This window comes from Dendropsophus ebraccatus, chromosome 3 (assembly GCF_027789765.1).
Source record: "Dendropsophus ebraccatus isolate aDenEbr1 chromosome 3, aDenEbr1.pat, whole genome shotgun sequence".
Lineage (NCBI taxonomy): Eukaryota > Metazoa > Chordata > Amphibia > Anura > Hylidae > Dendropsophus > Dendropsophus ebraccatus.
In genome coordinates, this window is record NC_091456.1 from 88,044,310 (window position 1) to 88,071,561 (window position 27,252).

The 27,252-nt window shown below is 41.4% G+C and overlaps 1 protein-coding gene across 3 annotated transcripts in view; it reads right to left on the reverse strand.

Moving 5' to 3' along the window:
• Positions 1-9,006: 9,006 nt before the first annotated feature.
• The window catches only part of FRMPD1 (FERM and PDZ domain containing 1), a 117,730-nt gene continuing 99,484 nt past the window's right edge, over positions 9,007-27,252 (reverse strand). For 2 of the 3 annotated variants that reach the window (XM_069962184.1, XM_069962186.1), the window contains exons 10-16: positions 25,904-26,040; positions 25,219-25,345; positions 24,321-24,416; positions 22,343-22,525; positions 18,488-18,632; positions 13,595-14,482; positions 9,007-12,292 (exon numbers count right to left, since the gene is read on the reverse strand). In XM_069962184.1, coding sequence (XP_069818285.1) covers positions 10,170-12,292; positions 13,595-14,482; positions 18,488-18,632; positions 22,343-22,525; positions 24,321-24,416; positions 25,219-25,345; positions 25,904-26,040 — 3,699 coding nt within the window. In that variant the 3' untranslated portion in view covers positions 9,007-10,169. The remainder of the gene's footprint in view (positions 12,293-13,594; positions 14,483-18,487; positions 18,633-22,342; positions 22,526-24,320; positions 24,417-25,218; positions 25,346-25,903; positions 26,041-27,252) is intronic. The other variant, XM_069962187.1, reaches the window with a different exon arrangement.

The window sequence follows — 27,252 nt, forward strand, 5'->3', positions numbered from 1 at the left end:
AAAGACTTATACTTTCTGTGGTGTGCTGTCTCCTGGCTACACTTCCGCCATGATTTGCAAAAAATCACTGTTTTTTTAATGGCAATTTTGCACAAATCAGGACATCATGGTATTATCTATCCCGTACTATGGATGCCAGGCTAGTGCTGCCATAGTTGCAGTGGGGTGGAGTGGGGGGGGGGCCCAGGCTTGGTGAACAGCCCGGGGCCTAGGGTAAAGTTAATCTGCCCCTGGGGGTACTACTATGATGAAGGAAGGGCAGGAGGATGAGAGGGGTACTACTATGATGATGAAAGGGCAGGAGGATGAAGGGGGAAGGAGGATGATGGAGGGGTAGTAATATGATGGAGGGGCAGGAAGATAAAGGGGGTAGTAGTATGATGGGGTAGGAGGATGATGGATGGGTAGTAATATGATGGAGGGGCAGGAGGATGAAGGGGGTAGTAGTATGATGGGGTAGGAGGATGATGGATGGGTAGTAATATGATGGAGGGGCAGGAGGATGATGGGGAAGGAGGATGATGGATGGGTAGTAATATGATGGAGGAGCAGGAGGATGAGAGGGGTAGTAGTATGATGATGGAGGAGCAGGAGGATGAGAGGGGTAGTAGTATGATGATGGAGGAGCAGGAGGATGAGAGGGGTAGTGGTATGATAATGGAGGAGCAGGAGGATGAGAGGGGTAGTAGTATGATGATGGAGGTGCAGGAGGATGATGAAGGAGGTAGAAGTATGATGATGGAGGAGCAGGAGGATGAGAGGGGTAGTAGTATGATGATGGAGGGGCAGAAGGATGAGAGGGGTAGTAGTATGATGATGGAGGAGCAGGAGGATGAGAGGGGTAGTAGTATGATGATGGAGGAGCAGGAGGATGAGGGGGTAGTAGTATGATGATGGAGGAGCAGGAGGATGATGAAAGAGGTAGAAGTATGATGATGGAGGAGCAGGAGGATGAGAGGGGTAGTAGTATGATGATGGAGGTGCAGGAGGAAGATGAAAGAGGTAGAAGTATGATGATGGAGAAGCAGGAGGATGAGAGGGGTAGTAGTATGATGATGGAGGGGCAGAAGGATAAGAGGGGTAGTAGTATGATGATGGAGGACAGGAGGATGATAGGGGTAGTAGTATGATGATGGAGGAGCAGGAGGATGAAGGGGTAGTAGTATGATGATGGAGGAGCAGGAGGATGATAGGGGTAGTAGTATGATGATTGAGGAGCAGGAGGATGAAGGGGTAGTAGTATGATGATGGAAGTGCAGGAGGATGAAGGAGTAGTAGTATGATGATGGATTATATGGCCAGTAACAGTGTGATGGTATGTTAAGAGGTACAGTATGGTGATAATATATATATTAGTGCAGTTCTGGCGTCACTTCGACACACTGAGCCCCCACATAACTATGTATTCTGATCTCCCACAAAGTATTCAGTGTACAATACACCAAGAATCCTCCAGGTACAACAGCTGCAAGCACTACAACTCCCAGGATTTACTGATAGTCTGCATCCCTCAGGATATGCTGGGAGTTGTAGTACATATGAGCTGCCACTGTAGAGACATATAGTGCTGGACCTTTAGGGCTGATGGTTGTAACAGATTACGGCCACCAGACGCTTCTGCACAACAATCAATTATTAAAGGCTTGTTCTGTCTGAAGCTACAACTCCCAACATACCCTTCATTAAAAGTGTAAGGTATTCTGAGAGTTATAGTTCGACTGAAAACATGTAATTCACAAGGGAGTTGTCGCAGATCCAGATGAATCCAGGATAGAGCCGGGTCAGTATGTCTCTTTTTACCGATTCTTCTTTGGTGGGCCCCATGGATCATTTCCTCTGGTGGGCCCCAAGTACCCCAGTCCGACACTGGCTCCAGCTAAGAAGCAGCACACAATAAATTACCATATTACATATCCCGTAGATAGCCCAACAATATAACACACTATACATTATACCATGTTATATAGTTACCAAGATTCTAATTTGTTTTCGCTCTTACAATGAGGGGTGTGATTTATTGTAGGTAAGAGAGCTATGTCACCATGAGGGTTCCCCACTCTTTTTCATAACTGGCCAGGTAAAAAAAAACAATCAGCAGCAGCCTAGTAACATCAGGTAAAGGGTGTCCCTGTATCTTGGCCCTGTGTAAAGGCATATATATTTCCCAGTGATATGCTATCACATTTTGCAATAGATTTGTTGGGTCCATGGTGTTTTTCACAGTGCAGCATGCTGTAGGTATAGTATATTGTGGGTGTTTATTTACTATTTTTAAGCCTATGAACTGATGAGCCATCCACAGTATAGTCCTATCAGTGTCAGATCGGTAGAGTAGGCCATAGATTGTATCCATGTTTTCCAGGACTCCCTAGTGCTGCATCGAACTTTGTCAGTCACTGGTTTGCAAAAGCCAAGCGATTGCACTCGAGCACGTTCCAGTCACACTCATCTTTAGTCGCTGCCTCTACACAGGGACAAACTGCTTCCAGCCTCATGTACTTTGTAGTTTGGACGGGGTGGATATGTGAGCACCCTTCTGCGTTTTCTTTTTTTTTTTAAACGCTGCACGCCCCCCAGTGTGACATATCTCCTCCCCTCCTTGACTCCATTGATTCTAATGTAGCTTCGCCACAGAGCGGAGGGGATATCTTCACACTGGGGGGCCGCGGGCCTGTCTCCAGTGCATAGAGCCAGACTGATGCATGGCAAAAGAACGAGACAGCGCCACCAGGATTCCTGTGCTTGCTATGCGCCACCTGACCGGCCCCGGGACCCCCACCAGAAGGCATTTTCCCAAGTTGTGATGACATCACAACTCAGGGGAAAATGCCTGTCCCACCTGATGGACTGGCCGCTCAGCCAATAAGTGACTAGAGCAGCGTACCGCCCTAATCACTGACTGGCTGAACGGCCAATCCATCAGCCAGGTTGTGATGCCTGCAGCGCCGGAGATACCCTGGCCCTGAAGGGTCCCCCTGCAAATACTTTATCTCTTGTATCCTCCATGTTGCAAGAACACGTTAAGACCTTCAAGGTGGTCGGATAAAGCAATAAGAATTTTACATTGCGCTTAATCATATTTGTACATGATGATGCCAGGATTTTCCTTTGTCGAGCTACCTCAGCAGAGAAATTGTTACAAGTACCTTGTGACCTCGTAGGAGAAGCTCTGTTTTCATTTTCTTTAATTCCTGGAGCAGTAACTGCATATCTGCAAAGTTTAGAAACTTGGCTATGGCTTGGTGCGGTTTAATCTGCGCCATCTTGGATGATTTGCTGTTAGGCAATTGTGGAGGGCCGATTCTGTGAGCTCGTTCCACCACCATAGGCCCTAGAAGACCTAATGCTTGAGGCAGTTCAGGGGCAAAGATTTCTAGCAGTTGGTGGGACTGAATGCTTTCGGGTAATCCCACAAGCCTGAGGTTACTGCATCGTGACCTGATTTCCGAACCCTCAGTTTTAGCTTTTAGTGAAGTATGTATTACTCTTAACTAGCTCATCAACTTGCTCCATGGCATGGTAGAAGTCGTCTTCTAGACTACTCACTCCAAGTCCACTATGTGTGTGGTTAAGTCCCAGTAACAGCAACTCATCACCTCCGATGTCTGTCAGTGACGTGAGTGGCTGGAGTCATAGGCTGTGAGTCTGTGTGGTGTGAGACTGCTGCACAGCCATCGCCATTTGGAAAAAGTCCGGCCGGTTCTAGTATGGCTATAAGCTGGTATTTGTCAGGTAACTGGTGCAGGGAACGGGAGGTTAGAATATTCAAGGACTGGACATCCTTCACTCGTTGCTTGGCATACGAACGCTGGAACCGGAAGTCATTGTCTTTAATAATTTTATGTATTGCCCACTGTACGCTTGCTCCTGATGTTTTGTCACACACTATTATTTCAATATTTTAATACTCCCCATTTCCCTATAATCTGCCTTTCTAAAAAACAGTACTTTGATACAAACTGTGAACAATTCTATACTGCAAACCAAAGCATAAACTCTGGTGGTCACTAGAGGCTAAACTAATGCTGAAGTCTATTGTTTATCTGGGCCATTTATGTGAGCCTAAGTAACCTAGATGAGGTAGAAGTTGCAATTTACTTTTGCTATTAGGCTATGTTCACACACATCAAAATGACAGCTGTTTTTATTAGTTTTCTTTATAACAACAGCCATTATTCTCATAATCACATAATTATAAAATAATACCCATAATTCGCCATTAAATTACGGCCATCCAATAAAAACAGCTGTCCTTTTGACAGTGTGTGAACATAGCCATACAGTTTTCTTTTTCTTCGGACAGTACCGATCTGAATATTGACATTTCTTACCATCCAGATTGCTCTGGGATATTTTCAGAACTCTTTACATTCAAGGTTGCATGTTGCATTTCTTTAGGTCTGTGCAGAACATATTATTATTATTATTATTATTTAAACTAAAAAGGCTGGTTGGTTTATATCCTATGTGGACTCCTTACCTGAGCTTAAATGCATGAGGAGAACATTTATTCTTGCTTACCACCCCTCTTTGGTATTTCAGTGGGCCATGTTGGTTCATTTCTGAGATAAATAGTCACATGAGAACAGGACATATGCCTCTTCTGGAATATCTGGTCCTCAGACCTTTCTGTTGTCTTACTGTTTGTGTGTTGTTATATTCTCCATATGATCTGATCTGTTTTATTGTTATATACAAAATGGAAAAATAAACAGTTAAAAAGGGGGTTATCCAGTTCTACAAAAACATGGCCACTTTTATCCAGAAACAACACTTGTCTCCAGTTCAGGTGGGGTTTTCAATTAAGCTACATTCACTTCAATGGAACTGAATTACAGAACCCCACCCAAACTGGAGACAAGAGTTGTGCTGTCTGTTGAAGAAAGTGGCCATGTTTTTGTAGCGCTGGATAAACCCTTTAACTGAAGCCATTTCAGCATTTGAAAAACTCAAAAAATGTGTTGACACTCCATTCTTCATCCAGCCAGATCAAGCCAAACCTTTTGTTGTTGCGGTGTCTGAGGTAGGTGTGGGGGCAGTTTTGTGTTAAGGTGCCCCTTCTCACATTAACCTCAGGACTTTTTTTTTTTTTTTTTTTTTTTACAGAAGGTTCCCCTATGGAAAAAGAATTATGACATCACTAATCAAGAACTGTTAGCTATCGAGTGGGCATTTAAGGAGTGGCGTAACTTCCTGGAGGGAGTGGTCCTTACCGATTGTGAGAACATTGTAGAATCTGCTAAACATGTGAGAACATTTTAGAATCTGCTAATCCTAGACAGCCTAAATGGGCTTTTTTCTTTACTCAATTTAATTTTGTTATCACATATCAACCATGTTCTTAAAATGTAAGGGCAGGGACCCTCTATTGTAGTTTTTGTGCTAGTCTCCCTCCAGACTCTAAATCTGAAAGTATTCTACTGGCTGGGACAGCTCTCTCTTAATGGTGGAGACTGGTATGACCAGTGAAAAGGGGAATCAGAATTTGGCTCCAGAGGGTCTCCTTCAGGGCAGATTTCATGTTCCCAGTCAATTTTACAATTCTTTTCTGTCTGACCATCTAGGTGTGAAAAGGAAACTAATAGCAGGTTAGAAAACTCGAACCAGCTGTTATGTTCCCATGCATTTAGTTACACAGATACAGTACTGTACAATGTAAGAACACTCTTACTTTGATGTTGAAATGTCCTAAAGCTTGTTAATAAAGAAATAATGTGTGTTCTCCTTGAAAGTTGAGTTTGCATGTGTGTATAAACAGCACATCCTTTTCTGTTTTGTTTTGTTGCCCATAGTAACTTCATTTTCTGTTATTGCTCTGGAAATATGACATGGCACTCTGTGTGTCGGCCCATAGTGCTCTTCTTTACTCTTATATGTTTTCAAAACTTGTTAAAAGCACTTTATCAAAAATGAACCCCTGGCACATGCCACAGAAAGGCTATGTTAACACAACATAATAAATAGAGAAAAGGTGTCCGCTTTTGGTATTTAAAAAACAGTCCGTTATTATTGAGATTTAACTGACTGCAATGCAATTAACTGACGTCAATGGAAAGACGCACGTCCAATGCACACAATGTATTGAATAACAGATGTTATCACCGCGGAAATAATAATCATGACAATTATTATTGGACATCTTTTTGTCATGACCAGAGATGTGGATCCGCTGTACCACAGTCAGCGATGACGTAGCCATACCAGGGAGCGGAGTCTAAGGGAAGACCAGACAGCTAAATGAGGTTTTAGACTCATTTTAGACTCAAAATGATGGACGTCATTTTAAAAGGAACTGAAAAAACATTGTGTGAACATGGCTAAATAGTGCAGATTTTTGTCTTTTGTGTGGTGTACACAAGGCACAAGGCACAAGCCCCTCTTGACTGATTGACAGGCAGAGGGCATGGCAAGGTGGGGTGGTGGTGTGGCCTTTTCCCGCACCTATCATGGTTTATGCCTGTTTTCTGCTCCAGAGCAGATGTAAAGCTCTCATCCTGCCATACGGGCTAATTAGGGGTGGAGGTTTATTCAAGACTGGCGTACAAGTATATACGCCATAATACATTTGTTGCACACAATGGCCCAGATTTGCTAATTTTGTCTAATTTTAAAACTTGAGGGTATTTCTTGGGTTTTTGTTAACGGGTTTAGCATGATGTGTCTCTTCATTACCTTCATTGGGGTTTTCCCAATGCCAAGTACTTGGCTACGTTCTTTATTGATCATAATGTCAAACTTCACGGAATCCCGGAAAATATAGTATCTGATAAATTGGTTAAAACAGTTTCCAAATTTTTGCAAAATTCCAGAATTAAATAGGCATACAGAACCTTTGATGTTGATCTCTATGTCTGCCATGCGGGTCAATTGGGGGTGGGTGTTTATTTAAGACTGGCGTACAAGTATGCGGGTCTTAATAAATGTCCCCCATAATAGATTTGTTGCACACAGGGGGAGATTTATCAAACTGGTGTAAAGTAAAATTGTCTCAGTTTCCCCTAGCAACCAATCTTAATCCACTTTTCATTTTTCAAAGAATCTGTGAGGAATAAAAAGTGGAATCTGGTTGCTAGCGGAAACTAAGACAATTCTCCTTTAGGGTGAGTTCCCACCTAGCGACTCGCAGTGTAAATTACGCTGTGAGTCTGTCAGGTCCTTGCAGATCACTTTCACTACATACACGCAGCGTCTGAACGACCGCTGCGTGTATGTAATTCTGCTGCCCCCTTAACCCCTTCAGCTCCCGCCCGGCTCCCGCTCCCACTCTGCTGTATACATTACCTCTCCTCACTGCACGGGTCCCAGTGTACTGCTCTTCCGCCCGGCCAATCAGTGGCTGCGGCAGGGCAACACACTGATTGGCCGGGCGGCAGAGCAGTACGCCGGGACCCGTGCAGCGAGGAGAGCTAATGTATACAGAGCAGGAGCGGAGCAGGAGCCGGGGAGCTGAAGGGGTTAAGGGGCCAGGACCTGCCTGACTTGCAGCATAATTTAGTCGCTAGGTGTGAAGACACCCTTACACCAGTTTGATAAATCTCCCACACAGTGTCTAAAAAGTGTCTAAAACCCATAATAAATGTGGCTAAATGGTTGTTATTTTGTGCAAATTGCACCAGAGTTCTGGTAAATCTGTACAAAAGTGCTTCATCTTATGATGAAATTCTGGTGCATTTTGCTCAGTAAATATCTCCAATTGTATGTTGTTTATGGCTAGTCCTGCCATCTCCTCTATGTATGGTATATCTTTTTCTAACTTTGTAATATTTTTATACTGTTGTATATCTTTTATACTGTTGTAAAAACTGTTGTTTTTCCTTCATTGATTTGTTGATTTTATCTCTTATCATAGAGACAAAAGGTAAAATAGCACTAATAGATTATATTAATGTGGAAATGTGAAAAAGATAACATTACTTGGTAACACTTAAAGGGGTTGGCCCCTTTAAAGTAAAATTATTTAGGGTACAGTATTAGTGAGTATATTCACTGTATATACTGACAGCAGCTCCCTGTGTACCTCATAGAGCTAAAATTAGACATCCCTCCTCCAAGGTGTGCTCTCCTCCTCTGTGGTGAGTCTGTGACCATGCCCCGCCCTCAATGTCCACCACTGAGTCTGTGTAATGCCTATGGAGGACAGTTGGGGGCAGGGCATGGTTACATACTCCTCCATATCAGCCATCTTATGGAGAGACCACAGAGCAGGAAAGCCCAGCCTGGAGGAATTTGTCTGATTTTAGCTCTATGAGGTATACAAGGAGCTGCTGTCAGTATATACAGTGAGTACACTTACTTAGGCTATGTTCACACATGGTACAACACCGGCCGTTCTGTGAGCCGGCACAGAACCAATGGCGTTACTGAAGATCATCCCGGCCGGTACTGCAGTACCAGCCGGATGATCTTCATTTCTGGTGAGTTTGGATGCGGGCCCAATTCATCACTGCACGCAATGGAGCATGCGGCCGGAGCCGCAGACTCCATTGTGTGAACTGACATGTCTCTGTGGCCGCTATTCAATGAATAGCGGCCGCAGAAAACTGTTATGTCAGTTTTTCGTGCAGCCAGATGTAATCAAGGCTGGAGTGTATATTATGTGTATACGCTCCGCCCAGGATTCCATTCATTCAAATACAACGTATGTTTAGCATAAATCACAGCCGTTGTTGCAGATTGCAACAAAGGCCTTGATTTATGCTAAACATACATTGTGTGAACATGGCCTAATACTGTACACTGAACTATTTTTACTATAAAGTGACCAACCCCTTTATTAAAAGACAAACATAACATTATAGCAATAAAAGAGTCAAACCTTGGAGTCCAAATCAATGTACTATAATTTCATATAATAGAGATAACAGCCTTTTAAGAAGAAAATACATTAAGCATATATTATAATTCTTAATAGTTAAATAAAAAAATAACACAAAAAACATTATTGTTTATTCACAGTAAAATATAGATATTTTATACTTTATATACTATACTTTAAATAGTATCATTTCATAGTTCTTTGGTGCATTCTGTACATAAAAACACTGACATCCATAGTTAAAGTTACAGAGAGTGAAGTGTATGTAAACATTCTACATAATGGATAACAATATCCAGAATAATACCATTTTAGGATCAAGGGGCTAAAAAGACTATACAATGTGCTAAAGGAAAAGAAACATTTTGTACAGTGTACATATGATTTTTAAGGCAATATTGATATTGTGCTCTTTTACTTGTATAAGTTGTGTTGTAAATGATAACAGTTATGTGACAGACTAATACTGAAAAACATTCATTTGGTCTCATCAAGTCAAAATCATTTCTGAAAAATGAGAAGCAGCCAACCAATGTATTCTGTCTGTCATAGTGCAGCATACAGGCTCATGCACCCAACCGTATTATGGCTCTCTACAATTTCTGAGTGCTGTTTTCTGTATGATATGCATTCTGGAAATGCACAGCTTAAGCCGGCCATACACATGGGGCTGTGACTAATATCCTATGGGATTGTTTTTTACACACAATTGTGCCAGAAATATGCCAGGCTAAATAGGCAGAGCACTGCCATTAAAAACAAAAAAACAAAAACAAATACAGCCTGTGCAAAGTGGCAAATGATCAGCCATCATATGAGATAGCTCTCATATAATTTACTGGGAATGGTGAGCTAAAATGACCCAAATGTGTCGACCACTATCTTATATGTACAGCCAAGATACTTTGCCATAATATGACACCTATAGAACCCTATGAGGCTTTCTTTATTTCCATTTATCTCTGTTTTAAATAGTTTTTATTATATTGAGTGCAAGAGGAAAAATATATTAGTGGCATGCTCCATCAGATGCCATATTACATAGCTACTTTCCTAGAAGCATTGTTGTGTGCATGAGGTCCTAAATAGCAGTGCTACCCATAACAATCAAACACTGTCATTGCAAGTTAGAAAAAAAGATCTTTTTGGCTGCCACAGGCAATATCACCTTTTTAATTTTCTATTATTTTTTTTTATAGATATACTCTACCACTTCAGACATGTCATTACATATGAAACATATTGTTCTATACATTGGTTTCCTCAAAACTGTGCAAAGCTTGGGTGAGTGAGTAAGTCTTATCACATGTTTTATAAAGAGACAATTGTGCTTCTCTTTTCTTTCCTTTTTTTTTCAAAGCGAAACCAAGGATCTGAATTGCTGTGTTAGGCAAAATATAGCAGCAGTGAGCGCAGTGCACTGACGGGACAGCAGCTTGGAATGCATATCACGATTTACACTCTCTGAAGCCTTCTTAGCCGCCTGGACAAATTGATGGTAGGTACATATAAGATCACGTAAATTAGTTTGGAGATCCATTTGTCGCTTATTGCATCCTTCACAGCTAGAAAATTTGAGACACACTTCAGTCATTTGTATCAGTTCAAAAAATGTTTCCTCTACTGCCTGATAAATCTCTTCAGATAACTGATCTGATTTCAGCACTTTCTGTGATGAGGACATCATCTTCCGAGACACATTACATAAGTAGGTCTTTTGTTCTGAAAACATTGAAGAACATATGTCTTTAGGGTGAGTTTTAATCTTGTCTTTATATTCCTCTAAAATCTTTTGGAGGTCCAATACACTGTCTTGCAATTTGCCAAAACCAGTTGGAGAATCCTGTATCCTTCTCCTTAGAAGAACAAGAGCTTCAGAATGCTCTAAGAAGCATGTATTGTTTCTGGAGTAATCTATAGGATTAGGGTTATTTTCCATAAACAATGAGCTTCCAGATGAAGGCGGTACTGTTCTAGGCAATGGAGAAGGACTTCTTGTAAAATCAATAATTTCATCTTCTATGTCATTGTCTCTAGGCTGAAAACAGGCTGTGTATGATAACTGACAGCTACAGTTTCCTACTTTGGATAGCTTGGATTTTTTTTCATCTGAATCATAATTCTGATACTCATTTTCACTTTTTTCATAAGCCATAAAAGCTTTGTTTGTGGATGCAACAATCCTTGCTTCTAAAAGGCTTTTGTCTTTGTATATGAAATGCCCGCTATAGCCTTCATCCATTGTATCAACATCAGAATTAGTTTTTTCTTTACTTTCACCACAAGCTAATTTCAGAGTGTCTAAAGCTGTGTCAGAAGAAAGCAAGCATGGGGCAGGAGACTCATTCTCACCATCAGACATTCCTATAGAAGGGGAATCATATGATGGCAACTGGTCTTGATCTTGATTTGTTAAAAGATGTATTTCCTCTTCACAAGGAGGCACGCTGGGTCCTGTAGAGGTTCCATCCTTATATGAATTTATAGGGAAATTAGTAAACAGATCAGCAAATCCCTTAAAATCCAAAAGTAAGTCGGCAGCACTGGAGAAACCAAACAATTTTCGTGTTTTACTATTTTTTGGCGAACTTTCTTTAATGATAGTTTCTTCTTCAGATGTTGTAGAGTCTACACTTTCAGTACTATAAATGAATGATTTTGTGTCTTGTGACTGAGCAATATATGGTAATATTCTGTCAGTGGGAGGCGTGCGGTATACTGAATCAATATCTGCTTTGATATTCTTTTCATGATCGTTTTGAAATATATTTTCAAAAATGTCCTTAACATTTTCCTCTGAGTTTTCTGCCTTTGTTGAATTTATATTGTTTTCTTTCTTGTTATAACTTGATTCCAGGCAGAAAAGAGTATCTTCATTCATGCCGTTTCTGAACATTTGTAATGATATTTCTGATGGACTAACTCGGCCATTGTATTCTGTATTCCAATCAGTATTGATAGTAGCAGGAGGACTGCCATTAGGACTCCTCTCTGTAGCTCCAGAGTCACTCCTAAAGCGAATAGCAGATATAGAGGACAATACTGAATCAGTCACTGATTTAGTTTCCATTGTGTCAGGTTCCATCTCCATTTGACTTGGAGAATGTGTTTTACTTTTACATTTCACTATGGATTTGTTTTGCACAAGTGATTTAGTTTCTAGAAGAGCAGGTTCACCCTCAATGTCTTTGAAGGAGGAAACTGTAGGTGAATGTGATTCTACCGGGAGATGCGACTCTTTCTCAAAACAACATACATGGTCTATTGTCTGCAAGGATTCTGATGGTGATAAAGGAAATGTGACTTGAGTGGTATAGTCTGTTTGTAGAAAAGATCTTCTTTTCCGAATCATTTTTGCTGGCTTTCTAGTATACTTTGTCATTTTATTTTTTTCTATAGAATTTGTCTCTAATTCAGCATATGAGCCATGCAATACTTTTCTGTCTGCGTAAGAAAATTTGTTCTCTAGTTTTGAACCTAAAAAGAGTGAAAATATCCACACATTAAACATTCATGCAGTCTTTGAAGAATAATTTACTATATCTTCATGCAAATTATCCTGAAGGCTTAGAGGATAGATGTACCGATACATTTAAAACTACAATAAGAATTTTACATATAGTCTGATACCACATTGAGAATGTTTGGGGATTAAGTGATGGGAATAATAAAACGTTACGACTGACTGTAGGACCCTTTTATTTTTCCATCTTTCTGCAAGCCATTTCTTTAAAAACAATTAGCAACCAAGATTTGCCATTTTATTGTTTGGCTATTATTTAGAAAGAACAGTATAACTTAAAGGGAATCTGCCAATAGGTTTATGCTGCCTTAAATTAGGACAGCATAACCTACTAATATAAATGCTGAACAGATCGGTGTATTACTTAAACCATTTTGTTCAGCCATTCTCCTAATATGCAGGAGAATAGGTTTCTTGCAACCACCCACCCCACCCTGCAGCTGCTGACTGACAGGTGACTGCCTATACACAGCATAGATAGATAACTGCCAATCAGCAGCTGGTGGGCGAAGTTTTCTGCTTCTCATAAATAATGAGGACTACAGGGCTCACACACATAATGGAGAGAATTACTTGTTGTCCCCTGTTATTCAGGGGGATGTCTCTGAATCAGCTGCACAGAACAATGTAAGTAATACATCATTCTGTTGAGCTTCTCAGTCACTAGTTTGTTACCCTTAGATAGGGCTACATTAACCTACTGATAGAGTCTCTTTAAGAAAAATGTATGTGGAATAGATTTTCAATCTTAAGGGTCTAGCAGGTATAGGGAATTAATAGAAACTTTTTATAATGCTAAGGGTTATATCCTTACATAGTAGTAGTAGTTTTCCTGGACTTAAATATTGGTGGACCCTTAGGATTAGCCATCAATATATTACATCAATTAATGGCTCAATTCCCAGCAACCCCCCCCCCCCCCTCCAAACTAAGTAAAGGTGCAGGACCCTTGGGATTGGCCAGCTGTTTGAGATTAGAAATTTCAAACTGCTAATCAGCTGATTCAAAGGGCAAACACTTAGTAGTGGCGGCACCTAGTATTGCAGCTGGTCTCATTCATTTGAATATGATGAGCAGCTATACCAGGTACAGCTGCTACTGCATGTACAGTACTTTGCTTGGCAATAGGTGATGATTATTCCAGGAAAACACATTTAACAATGGTATTCTGGCAATTATAATGGATTTCATGGAGGGGAAGAAGGATGGTATATAGTAGAAGTGTGTGAGTGAAAACATTTTAGAATATAATTTACCAGGAGAACTTTGTGTAGGTGTGAATCGGTCTGTAGCATCAAAAAATTCCTCTTCAGAACTACTGTCGCCAAATCCTGGTGGTGGGTCAAGTATAAAAGTTTCCCCTTCCTTGTTTGTTTCATATATATAAGCCTTATTCCATGTTTTCACTTCTGTTATTTGATCCTGTACACAGTTGCTCTCTGGGCTGCTAGGGATGTTTTTATCCACACTACTGGCAGGGGAAACATTTGAGCACAGACTGTAATACTCCATGACATTATTTTCTGTGAACTGACAACCAAAGAAGCCTTGTAAATCACTGTCTTCTTTGCTGCCTGTCTCTTTAGGAGATCTAGGAGACCGTGATGCTTCCTTTAAATCTGTAGCTGGGTTTTCCCTATTGTTAATCTGCTGCAAAAAACATAGCAATGGATCTTGTTCAAGGCAGGCATTTTCTTTGATTTTCTCTTCAGGATCCTCAGTAAAGACATCTTGGTCCTCTGTAGAAACATCTTTCAAAATTGGTGAATAAAACTGAAAAAATGCTGGTTTACTGGAGGAACATGTCTCTAAGTCATCCTCCTCCAGTGCATCAATTGAATCACTGGACCAGCTGATTTTATAGCCTTGACTCTCTGTATTTGCGGAATCAGAGTTTTCAGAAATGCTGTCTGTATCATTAACTATACCATCACAATGATTTTTTACGTTGGCATCACTTTCCTCCTTTTCTTCGTTTGAGTTAATCTCACATCCATTCCCCCCTTTTTCTTCTTCTTCTTCATCTTCTTCCTGCAAAGGGTTTATGTTTCGGGACTTCAAAAAGTGGAGATCTGAAGAAAGGTCTTGAGAAGAATCCAATTCTGAAGATTCTTCTGAGTCACTGCAAGCTCTAGATTCATACCCTTAAAGTAAGCATAAAGTTCATTACCATGTGAAGTTTTATGGTTTTATAGTCATAATTAAGCATAAAAAAATTACCTTTTTAATAAAAAAAAATCCTAAAGAAACTTTCCTCACTGGACAGAATGAACAATTGAAGCTATCCATATGTCATTTTTTTTTATTATCATGTTGTTTTAATGTCCATAACTCTGTGTTGATCTATTTCTCATGCTGTATGACCATTGGCTGTTGTTTGACACGGCCGCTGTTTGCAGTGTCAAACAACGGCCAATGTCTTAGATGTTCACCTAGGCTGATACTGCAGTATCGGACGGGTGAACATCACTTCATTTTAATTGGAATGTGGGCATATTCGGGTGTGTGTGCACCAATTAGCCACAGAGCACAATGTAAAGTACGTTCGGGAGCCGAACTTAACATTGTGTGGCTGCTGTTCAACGAATAGCGTCTGCACAAAATAGAGCTGTCAATTATTTTGTGCAGCCGCAGAGAACTCCGGCTGTAGTGTAAACAGTGTGCATACACTACGACAGTGGTTCCATAGGCTGCAATGTAATCGTCCACTGTCAATAAACAATGGCTGTTTGCGTGACCGCAATCAGCAGGAGTCACCTGTGCACACATGACTAGTACCTCCTATTTTTTCCCATTCTACCTGCAGGAAGAATGGTGAGTGATAACACCATGTCCACACTTGTGTTGCTTGGTGGCAGCTGGGTTTTTGGGGGGCCAATGGGGATTAGTCCTGTGACATTGGGGTTGCAGGGCCATTCTATGGCCTCCCTTCCCTGTTTGTGCTCGCTTTGCGTGGTTAGTGGTCGCTGACTGACAAAGTGGTGAGTTAGCATACAGACTCATGTGAACCAGGGGACCTGCACATGGTACATGGTACATCCTGGCGTTGTTTTTTAAATGTAGCCGAGAGGCATTATTGTCAGCCATAGGTGTGAGGTGCAGTGCTCCTTTCTCTCCTTGTCCGTATTAAATAATGGCTGTTATTGCAACCTGCAACAATGGCTGTTGTTTAATTATAAAATATGTACAAAACTGAACAAATAAATTTAGGCTAACTTTAGCTGCCATTAGAGGGAGCATATGAGCTTACCTCATACCCTTTGTACATTAAGTTGTACCTATCATCCAGACACTGGCTGGGGTAAGTAATTGAACAAGCCTTAAGGCCCCGTTCCCACTGAGCAAAGGTAGCGGAATTGCGCGACGGAATTGTCCACCGCGGAATGCCGTTAGCCTCCCGCTCATAATGGGAGTCTATGGGAGGCGTGCGCTCCTGCCCTGTCCACGCTGAAGAATGAACATGTTCATTCTTCAGCACGTACAGAGCAGGAGGCTAACGGCATTCCGCGGCGGACAATTCCGTCGCGGAATTCCGCTACCTTTGCTCAGTGGGAACGGGGCCTTAGGCTGGTGTCTGGTTCAATGCACATATGAGCCAGGACTTCAGCGCCATCTTGGGCCTTCTGCTTCCCGTCCCTGCATCCATGCCTGGTACCTGGTACCTGAATGCTGCAGCCCCCCACCAGTTCCCGTCAACTTCCCCTTGCTGTCCGGACACTAATCCCAATGTTCGGTTCGGATCCTGAACACGAACATTAAAAAAAATGGTTTGGTTTCATGTTCGCCGAACATTAACAAACAAATAACAAACATACAGTTGAAGCATACGTTTTGGTTTACCCATATGCGTAGATTATGCAGTTGCATACACATTTGTGTACGCATTTCATTTGCGTACACAGCTGCGTAAAGGTTGCGTACATTTCGGTCTAGAGTTACAGACATGCAGATTATCAGGTTCCAAACGTAAATTACGGAGTTGCGTACGTTCGCAAGTTCGAAAATGATGGTTATAACCATTCTGATCATCACACAAATTGTTCATGATCGGCGAACACGAACAATTACCATCGTGTTCGTATAAACATATGAACATTTACGAACATGTTTGCTCATCTCTACCGGACACTGGCTGTGGTGAGTAATTTAACAAGCCTCAAACCTGGTGCCTGGTTTAATGCACATATGAACCGTGACATCACGTCATCTTAGGCCTCCTGCTCCCCGTCCCACCATCAGTTCCCGGCACCTTCCTCTCGCTGTCTGGACATTATGCAAAGAAATTTTTCCGGCACTCACCTGATCTTCTGCAAGTGGATTTATTATGTACAAATACACACGGTGAATACAGCACACTATACAGGACGCGTTTCGGCTCTCTTGCCTTTCTCAACTGCAGCAGATTTGATGGTGCAGATTGGAAATTGCAGATTCAAGGCAAATCCAATCTGGACCATGAAATGTTCAATTCTGCGTCATCAAATCTGCTGCGGATCTGCTGCAGACCCTGTATGTGTGAACGCACCCTAAATCATTTCACTGAAATGGTTCAGGGATTCCCTATCTCTATACATCTACATCAATGTTTTCCAACCTTTTTTTTTTTTTTTACCTGGGGGCACCCCTTGAGGAATAAAAAAAAGACCCCGGGGCACCCCTTCCAAATAATGTTCTAAAAAATACAAAAAACGTCATTGATTGACTCACAGGTGATGTCTTCTTTGACCGTTCACTTTTGTTCACTTTCCTATTTTTTCTCCATCTGGCCCAGACCATGATGACAATTTCTTCCAGCTACAGTTCATCTCTTCAGAACCTGCCAGATAACCATTTTAGGTTCTGCGTTTTTTCCAGCAACTTCCTTCATATAGGATCCCAAACAATAGTAATTCTGCTGTTTGTGGTCATGTGCAGTAAAGTGAATAGGTATGTGGGATCCCCTGCTGTGCCCTCCATATAGTAATAATGCCTCCTGATGTGCCTTACATAGTAATAATGCGCCCTACTGTACCCCCCTAGTAACAATGTCCCCTTCTGTGTCTTCTATATATTAATAATGCCCCCTGCTGTCTCTAACATAGTAATAATGTCTCCTGCTGAGCCCTTCATAATAATTATGTCCACTGATGTGCCCTTCATATAGTAATAATGCATGCTACTGTGCCAATTATAGTAATAATGTTCCCCTCATAGTAATAATGCCGCATCTGTTGTGCCCCTCATAGTAATAATGCCTTCTGCTATGCCCTCCATTGTAATAGTTCCACATCTGCTGTGCCCATCATAGTAATAATGGTATCATCTGCTGTGCTCTCATTAGTACTAGCTTCCCACTTCCCCCATTAAAAAAAAAAAAACAACACATCATACTTACCTAATCTGGGCAGCTCTTCTTGCTCCAGCCTGTAAGCCATGGGGACGGATCCTCCAGCAGGCATGATGGTGTCAAATCACTGTGCCTGCTGGGGAGGTCACGTTCCGGTGTCCCATAGGCTGCAGGCATAAAGTTCCGGCAGCCTGTGGGATATAATGTAAAAGCAGGATGCTGAAGGTTCTTGCTCCTTCATTCTGTCTACCTTAATGTTTAGCTCACTCATCCTGCGTTACAGTGAGCAGGTGGAACATCCAGGTGAGCGGTGCATGCCTAGAATCTGCTTAGCTGCAGCTTTGAGAGGTGTTTAAAGTGAAAGTGTCACAATTTCCACCAGAGTCTTGTGGCACCCCTAGTGGGTTCTCTAGGTAGCCTGGTTGGGAACCACTGATCTACAAAATAGCTATATATGCAGCAGCCAGACCACTGCTTTTAGAGCAGCATAGTAGTCAGTAACTTAGAAAATGGTCTGTCAACAATGAAAGAGAAAGATGGAACAAACAGGAGAAGGAGCCAAGTTTGCTAAATGAATGTATTTACCCTGACTTACCCTACAGGTTTAACTAAATAAGTTGAAATGGGAATACCCCTTTAATAATTAAGAACATGGATTGTGATACAAAGGTCACACGTTCACATCTAAGAGGGTAATCTCTGAAGACAGTTATCTTTGCATTTTGTATTATTGTGTGGAATCTTAAATATAAATAAATATCATTTTGTACTCTTCTACTAATGAGACATAAATAAAAAAAGTGTGTTTCCCAATCTTTCTTACCTTCCTCTGTTGATATCCTGTGATATGCATTATTACCAGGCCACTCAAAGATTGATGTTGTAGTACTCACAAACAGCTTGCAATAACCAGAAATAAGACATGAAATGTCCTTAGCACTACTTGACTCCAAGAGAAGAGATAGAGGCTAGAGAGAAGAAAAACTGTGGCGTTAATAAACTGTAAAACAATTGTAAAACTACAGTCTCTAAAGTTGTCAAACTGTGGTCTCTAATATAAATTGTAAACCTAAAGTTAATATTGCCCATAATGCTTCTCCACAACTAATTTTGCTTCTTCTTTAGAGCCATCTCAAACCTGTTTCCTGCCCAGTACTTTTACAGTTCTGTAGATGGGTCACACATTACCCTTCTACAGATCCTTCTCCTCCCATATATACATTGTTGTTAGAGTACTCCTAGAACCTCAGTGCCAATAAAGAATCCTCCCTGCTTGTCAGAGAAGGGAACAACTCATGCTACGTATCTTCTCTGATAAGCAGAAATAAAAACATAGGATTAATGAAGACACTGCTTGACTAGTAGATAAAGATAATCGGAGGCAGCACATTCCTGTTTACAACTGTCACATGGAGAAGATGAAAAGACAAAGGCAACAGAAACTGTACAGGGTGCTACTAATAAAACTAGTTTAATCTATTTATTTTCAGTTCCTATTTTTACATGGGCGGGGAAGCACACTGATTGGCTGAGCGGGACGTCCAGCCGGGAACCCCCGAAGCAAGCTGGAGTGTGGAGCAGGTAATGTATGCTCCGGCCGGTGTGGGGTTAACTTACATACTCGCAGCTGGATGTCAATGCCGCTGTGAGTATGTATTCTCATAGAAAATACAAGGCAATGGATCCGCAGCAGATTTCGCTGCAAATTTGCAGGGTGAAATCCGCTGCGGATCCGTTATGTGTGAATCTAGCTTTAAGTAGAACTGGCTCTGCAGCTTCTTCCTAACATCCTACTGACCCTTGAGAAAGTCTCAGTGCTGAGACGGAACCCGTGGGGTTCAGTGGACCTCGACATGGACCTCCCTTTATGGTGATACAAATTCTTTTATGGTTAGCCATATATGGCTGAATTTACACTCTGCCACTCCTTGATTAGTACATCTTAGGATATAGGCTCACACATCATGGTCTGTATAGTTCACATTTGATTTTTTGTCTTAGCAGCCTGTTCCATAATACCATTTGGGGGGGGGGGGGGGTCAGTTACAATTGTTCATGTCGGGGTATCTTTGGGTCTGTGTTCATCTTGCACAGTCCCTTATGCGTTGTGTGTGTTTTAAATGATTTTAATGTGTTTGTTTGGCACCTGTTGCTCTATTTATCAATAAAGATTTCTATATTTCTTATACGTAATTTTTTGGATATAGTCTGTTTACTCTGGATGTGCCACCCTCTTCAGTTTATGGCAATCTTTTTCTTGTTTGTCTTCCTAACATCCTACATCATCCTGGGGTGATTTCTGAGTGAAAAGGGTAAAAATATAAAGCATATAAGGCAGCAGAACACAACAGGAAGCATAGAGATATAAGTATTTTCATCTGTCAACGCAGCCCTTGCTACATGACAATCAAGCCGTGTGATGGGCTCTGTAAGTGACTGCTGATGTAGCAGATTGGTGCTCTCTTAGGCTATGTTCACACTGCGTATATGTCCGGCCGCATATTTTCGCCGCCGGACATATACGCGGTAAACTCCGGCCGGAGATTTACGCTACTTGCGGCCGGCTACGTACGGACCGCGAACTTACGCCCGAAGTCTACTTACGCTTCCCGAGCGCCCTACGTAGCGATCTGACAGCGGTCTTTTACTTGAAAATCTTCGCCTAGCCCCGGACACCCCACAGAACCTTTTGGATCGGCACAAAAAGCTGCAAAAATGAAGAAATCACCACTATGTACGGGACCGCATGTAACACTACAGGCGTAAGTTACGGCATTTTCGTCCGCAAACAATGGTCTGGTTCATTTTTTACGCCGCCGCGTACGATCCGGGCGTAAGTTCGTACGTAGTGTGAACTGTGCAGCCGTACTTCGTATACTTTCCATTATACACAAACTACGTAAGTCTCCGGCCGCTTATTCAGGGGACGCGCTACGTCCGGAAACTTACGTAGTGTGAACATAGCCTAAGGCTGCATTCACACTACGTATATTTCAGTCAGTATTGCAACCAAAACCAGGAGTGGATTAAAAACACAGAAAGGATCTGTTCACACAATGTTGAAATTGAGTGGATGGCCGCCATATAACAGTAAATAACAGCCATTATTTCAATATAACAGCCGTTGTTCTAAAATAACAGCAAATATTTGCCATTAAATGGCGGCCATCCACTCAATTTCAACATTGTGTGAACAGATCCTTTCTGTGTTTTTAATCCACTCCTGGTTTTGGTTGCAATACTGACTGAAATATACGTAGTGTGAACGCAGCCCTTAGGCTATGTTCACACTACGTATATTTCAGGCAGTATTTGGTCCTCATGTTAGGTCCTCATACCAACCAAAACCAGGAGTGGATTAAAAACACAGAAAGGATCTGTTCACATAATGTTGTAATTGAGTGGATGGCCGTCATATAATGGCAAATATTTGCTGTTATCATAAAACAACGGCTGTTATATTGAAATAATGGCAGTTATTTACCGTTATATGGCGGCCATCCACTCAATTTCACCATTGTGTGAACAGATCCTTTCTGTGTTTTCAATCCACTTCTGGTTTTGGTTGCAATCTGAGGACCTGACATGAGGACCAAATACTGCCTGAAATATACGTAGTGTGAACCCAGCCTTAAGGTACGTTTACACGAAAGTATAATTGGCCCGATCGTACGATTAACAATGTCAGAGTAACGATTTTTTTTTTCATAACGATCAGCGTTTATACGGTACGATATATCATACGAAAAATCGTTTTGCGATCGTTTTGCGATCGCTTAAGCCTATCTCACACATTGGTTAAATCGGCGAACGACTCTTCACACGGAACGATCTGCGAATTTTTTGCGAACGACGATTTGATAACATGTTGAAAGATCAAAATGAACGATTTCTCGTTCGTCGTTTGATCGTTCGTTGCGTTTACACGTACGATTATCGTTCGAATTCGATCTTTATCGCGCAAATTCGCACGATAATCGTTACGTGTAAACGCACCTTTACACTGCACATTGTGTCACCCGAAGTTTAGACCAATTATAACTTTGCCTGAAAGGAATCAGACTTCTAAAACTGGTTTTGGCACACCGCCCCATCCCCCCCCCCGCTTACGTAATTGTTAAGGGTATTTGAGCAAGTGCTTCACCCATCTATTCTGAGAGTGAAAGAGTTATAGAAGTTTTCCCATTTGATACAATGATGGCACATCACAAGGATTCGCAATTACTTTATAAATAGATGGGGTCTGACCTCTGGATCCCCCACCACTCGTCAGAGGGAAGGAGCTGCAGTCATGTTTTTTTCCCTGCAAAGTGGTGCTCCTAGCCTACAGGTTGTGCAGAAAACTGCATACAGCCATATTTATTTGGCTATTTTGGCATTTATAGTGACTGGTGGCATTACTGTTGTATAGTATATTGGGTAATATAGTTAATAGGGTTGAAAAAAGACAAGAGTCACAGTGAGAAAAATTCCTCCCCGACTCCAAATGGCATGGACAGTGTGGCATAAGGAGTCCCACTGTGACTTTATTACCCAAATGCTTACAAAATTCTAGAGCTCAGCCTGTCTAAGGATCAATGTCGTAATCAATAATTAATGTTATAGTCCTAGAGAACCTCTTTAATATACCATTTATATTACTGAAATAGTCTTTAGAGTTTGCAATGATTGTAGTTACCTTGACATCCTGCAGGTAAACCTTCACCATGCTGACTTTTTCTGACTCTGCAGTTAGCTCTACTTTGCTGATGTTGGAGAATTCTGCTAGAGTTATCATGATGTTCAGTTTGTTGTTAATAATTTGGCTGATACCATATTTTGCTCCAACAAGAAGAGTGACGTATGATTCTCTGTCCTGTAGCTGAGATAAGACTATAATTAGAGCTTAAGAAAGTGACTAAATATACAGTAAAAACACTGCAGTAATCTCAGCAGAAGCTCTTACAAACCATCTAGAATAGTCCCATGTAATACAGGCTACATAGGTTACACATGCGTGTGTGCCTCCATCATGCGCAGTTCCAGACACGGACTATGCACTTATAAAGAGGCCTAATGTCTATTGAACACAGTAGTGTGCATTAGCCAATAGGTGCTTCTGCCATATGACAACCTGAAGTATGTCTGCTTCAGGTTGTGCCCCCCCCCCTGCTGTTGGAAGGGGGGGAGGCAGGGCTGGCATCAGCACCTGTTGAACCAGGCCCAGACCGCCACAGAGTGCTGCATCTGGCCCTTAACCATAAGTGCTCTTATTTAGCGCTCACAGTTAAATGATGCAGTACTGTTATTGCCATTGGCTTTCCTTCCCGCCTCTTGTGGCCGCAGGTGGCATTATGACTTCGGCCACAAGAGGCCACTCACTTGTACTGTGCACTTGCAAAGCAGGGAGAGGAGGCATCAGAGGACTGCACCTCTGCATCCAGGTCAGTATGACTTTTTTTTTTAAACTACACAGGGGGATGGCTGTATGTGGAACGGCTGCCTTTTAAGAGATTACCTGTGTGTGTGTGTGTGTGTGTGTGTGTGTGTGTGTGTGTGGGTCATGCCTACATGGGGGGGCTACCCAAGGGGGCTACCTTAAGGAGGGACTACCTAAAATGGGGAATATTAATTACTGGGGGTGCAACAACCTACTTAGAAGATATCTACAGGGAGGTAGGTTGGCTACATAGAGAGAGCCTTACTACTTATTCTGAGCGCACAGCTGGCCTGGCTACTATATGGAAACACAGAGGGGACCTAATTGCTATATGGTGGAGAGTCATGTCCCGCACCAGAAGGAAAATAAAAAGAAAAGTTAGTGACTCTGATCAGAGAAGACATCACCTGTGAGTCACGGGAGATAAGACACTATCATTTATACAGTTTGAATACTTTGGGAGGGGAGGTGGGCTTTCTGTAGTTCACCTTGGGCAGCAGAGTGGCAGCTTGATTAACCCTTGTATATCCTTTAACGGGTCCTATACTGTCCTATCAAACCATAGATACTGACACATATTGTGGTGTCCAGCAAAATGTCTATTCACTGTAATGGCCTGAACATAAGGGACACTTCCCTCGTCTACACATTTATTTCACTGTACTCAATGGAGTAGTCTGTGCTTCTGAGTACAGCAAAATAACACATATCTGTGGGAAGTAGTCCAAATGTATTCACTAGGTGACCAAGTTCAAGCCATTAAAGTAAATGGACCAACTGTTGTGCTTCACTGTATACGTTGGCAGCATTTTTTTGATGGGATGCAGACATATGGATGAGATGTACTACACTAAAGCTGTGCAAACCCAGCCTGTGTGCTAATACGACCTGTGTTTGTACTGTTTGCCATTATAAAATGTTACATGATATCAGATGGTCACAGATAAAAGATAATTGTAGCCAACAGTTATTGGGCCATTAAATCTTCCATTAGCATATGCATTTGTCTCAGCTTACATATATGTTGTTTCAATGGAACTTTCAGCAAAATCTCTTCCAGGACCCAGGGACATTAGAGAGAACTGATGACACATACCGTATAGGTAATTAACAATCTCAAAAAGAATACTCCATTTTGCTTGTTTATTGGCAATACATAATATAATGGTTTTTTTTAGGTATTGCTGGATGAATTGTCTTTATTAATTGTGTCTTTATACATGTATATGCTACATACCATTAGTGTGGCATTGAAAATTTTCCCTCCGTAGGTCTTCAATTCTCCAAGAATCTTTAAATATTGTAGTTGAACCTGTGCTGCAGATATTGGCTGCTAACATGGAGAAAAGGAAATGTTTACATTTAATTTTTGCCTTACTGATCAGAATTTTGGAATAATATGAGAATTTGGATAAGTAGGATATGAAAATGTAATTTATTAAATTAATTGATGTGTGTAAGATTTTAAAAATTGCCAGCTTACAGACATAGCTGTACTGAGAAGTCAGAAGTAGTGCTAAGTGGCCTGTCAAAATGTTCGGGTTTGGCACTGTTATAAAGTTGCCGAACCTGAACATTTTGACAGGTCCGTTTAACACTAGTCAGAAGTACTGTACATATCTTTATAATAATTGCTGCCAAAAATACTGTGCATTGCTATAAGGGGGTTGTAGAAGGTGCAGTACACTATGGCTCTGATGTCCAAGGGGGCCAAAGGCCCATGTACCTTGCAGAAAAGTTAGACTAAAACATAACTTATTTGATTGATTAAAACATACAAACCAACAAAGTGATAATTAAAATGTTAAAAATATAGTTAATGGGTACAGATACAGATAAAGCAATTCTCCCAGGGTACATGGTAAATGGTAGTGGCACATAATAAACCTATAAACATAATTATGCTACACAAAAAAAATGTTTCTTTTTCTAGAAACAGTGCCTCTCTTGTTTATGGGTTGTGTTTGGTATCACAGCTCAGTCAAATTCAATTGAATATGGTTGAGCTGCAACACCAGACACCCTATAGACATAATTAGCCCTGGCTTTGGGGAAACAAAGTTTTTTATTTTTTATTTTCCTAAATTCCTTTTCAGTGTAGCAAGATGTAACACATGACAAACTTTCCTGTTCACCTTTTGTCTTGGCTCAAGAATGCATTGGTTTCTCTTCATATGAAAGCTGATTGCCTTCTTGATGTCTTTTCCTCTCATGTTTCGAAGTAAGGTTGGAGATAAAAAGTTATCGATTCCCCAGTCCTTTCTAGTGGAAAGAAACATCATAAATTTGGACGTGGAAAAAAAAAATCTATTTATAAAAAAAAAAAAAAAATTACATTTAACTTGAGTAATAAATCTTTGCATGACCAGGAGTAAGGAGACTGAAAGATCAACAGGGGACATCTATCAAAACTAACGTAGGAGTATGTCAGTCTTAAATAAAGCCCCGCCCTCAGTATCCCTGACTGACTTACTAAGAGGCACCTAGCGAAGGCATTGTGCACCAAATCTACATCTAAATCGTGATAAATCATGATATAGCAGGCGCAGTAGGAGGCCATTAGAGGTACGGGAGGAGGCCATTAGAGAAAGGTGAGCTGCTGCTGATGATACAGGAAACCCACACAGAGCTGTTTCTGAAGAGTGTATGTGTGAGAATTAGGTCCCTTAGTGACCACTGTAGAAAGAAGTGTAGGCTGACACTGAAATTGCAAAACTAAAAATTATAATTATAGTTGAAAATATTTACATACACAATACTCAAGCCTTTTCAGCTATGTAATAACAGGTATGACTGCCAATTCTGATCCATTTTACTTACTCAATGTATTTGAATGTTATCTTCTGTGGTTGCCCACAAGAATGAATACGTTCCTGAATGTGCAAAGCAGCCAAGCGTAACGCAACACTGCATTTCATCTCCACTGCAAATCTCTCCTGAAGTACATCGCTGCAGCTCTTTGGTGGCAGAACAATAAGAGGACAGATAATTGGGAGACATGCATATACATATGTTACACATCAAAGTGGTTATCACATACACTTACTTAAAGGGGTACTCAGGAGACAAAAAATGTAAATTATAAAGGTTTTTTTCATAGATAATATAACTTTATTAAAGTTATTTTTTTTAAAAATGCGTCAATTTTTCTATATGTACTTCTGGAGCCTGGCAACAATATAGGGCGACACAGCCCCTCTGCTGCCACCACTGTTGGTGTGGAGAATTGCAGGGCTGTAAGTCATGCAGTTCCCGATCTACTGCTATGTTCTAGTGCGGCTACTTAACAATAAACAGAGCAGGATGCTGGCCCCTCATGTACTTTATATATTTTTTTATTTGATACACACGGGAAAGAGACTGCTCAACACAATCCCATTGTCTGGCAGCCTCTGCAGAGAGCGGTAATTGCTGTCACTGCTTCTAAAACGGTGAGCCATGATAGCAATCACTGCTCACTGTGGAGAGGCTGCCAGACACTGGGATCATGTGGGGCAGTCTCTTTCCCCTGTGTGCCATGTTGCCCCTTATGGCTGTCAGCATGTGAACAGGGAATTAGCCTGAGAGCAGACTCTATGCACAGATTGCCAAACTAACAGGAGGCTTACCCCCGCCCGTCAAACCAACAGGAGGCTTTCCCCTGCCCGTCGGTACATGCGATCAGGACCCCCACAGCATGGCTGCGGGGGTCCTGATCACTCAGTGACAGAAGCTTTTTTTTGTCACTGAGTACCTTTAACGCTGCGTTTACTATAGATTGCGGCGTTTAAGGGGTTAATGAGACACAGCTGCGGGATAGCTGATGTGTGCGGGACCGCTCTCACCACATCAGTTAGCCCCTCAGTATCAGGAACGTATATATACATTCCTACTGCATGGGGTATGTGCAGTAGGAATGTATATATACAGATTACTCATGGAAAAATGTATAATAAACGAACAGATAGCAACCTATCTATACGCTAGTACGAGTGTTCGTCACTATTTTCTACTTGTCTACTAAACTTTCCCTGGCAGAGTACCTAGCTACCTGGACAAGGCTCCCAAGACAGTCCCTATTCTACTTAACAGCTATTCCTACTTACTCTTCATCCTCTGTCTCTGAAGATTCTCAAAGTAAACGTGTTCCTGGAGAGTGCTGGACTCTCTGTCCTATTTTTGTGTTGCCA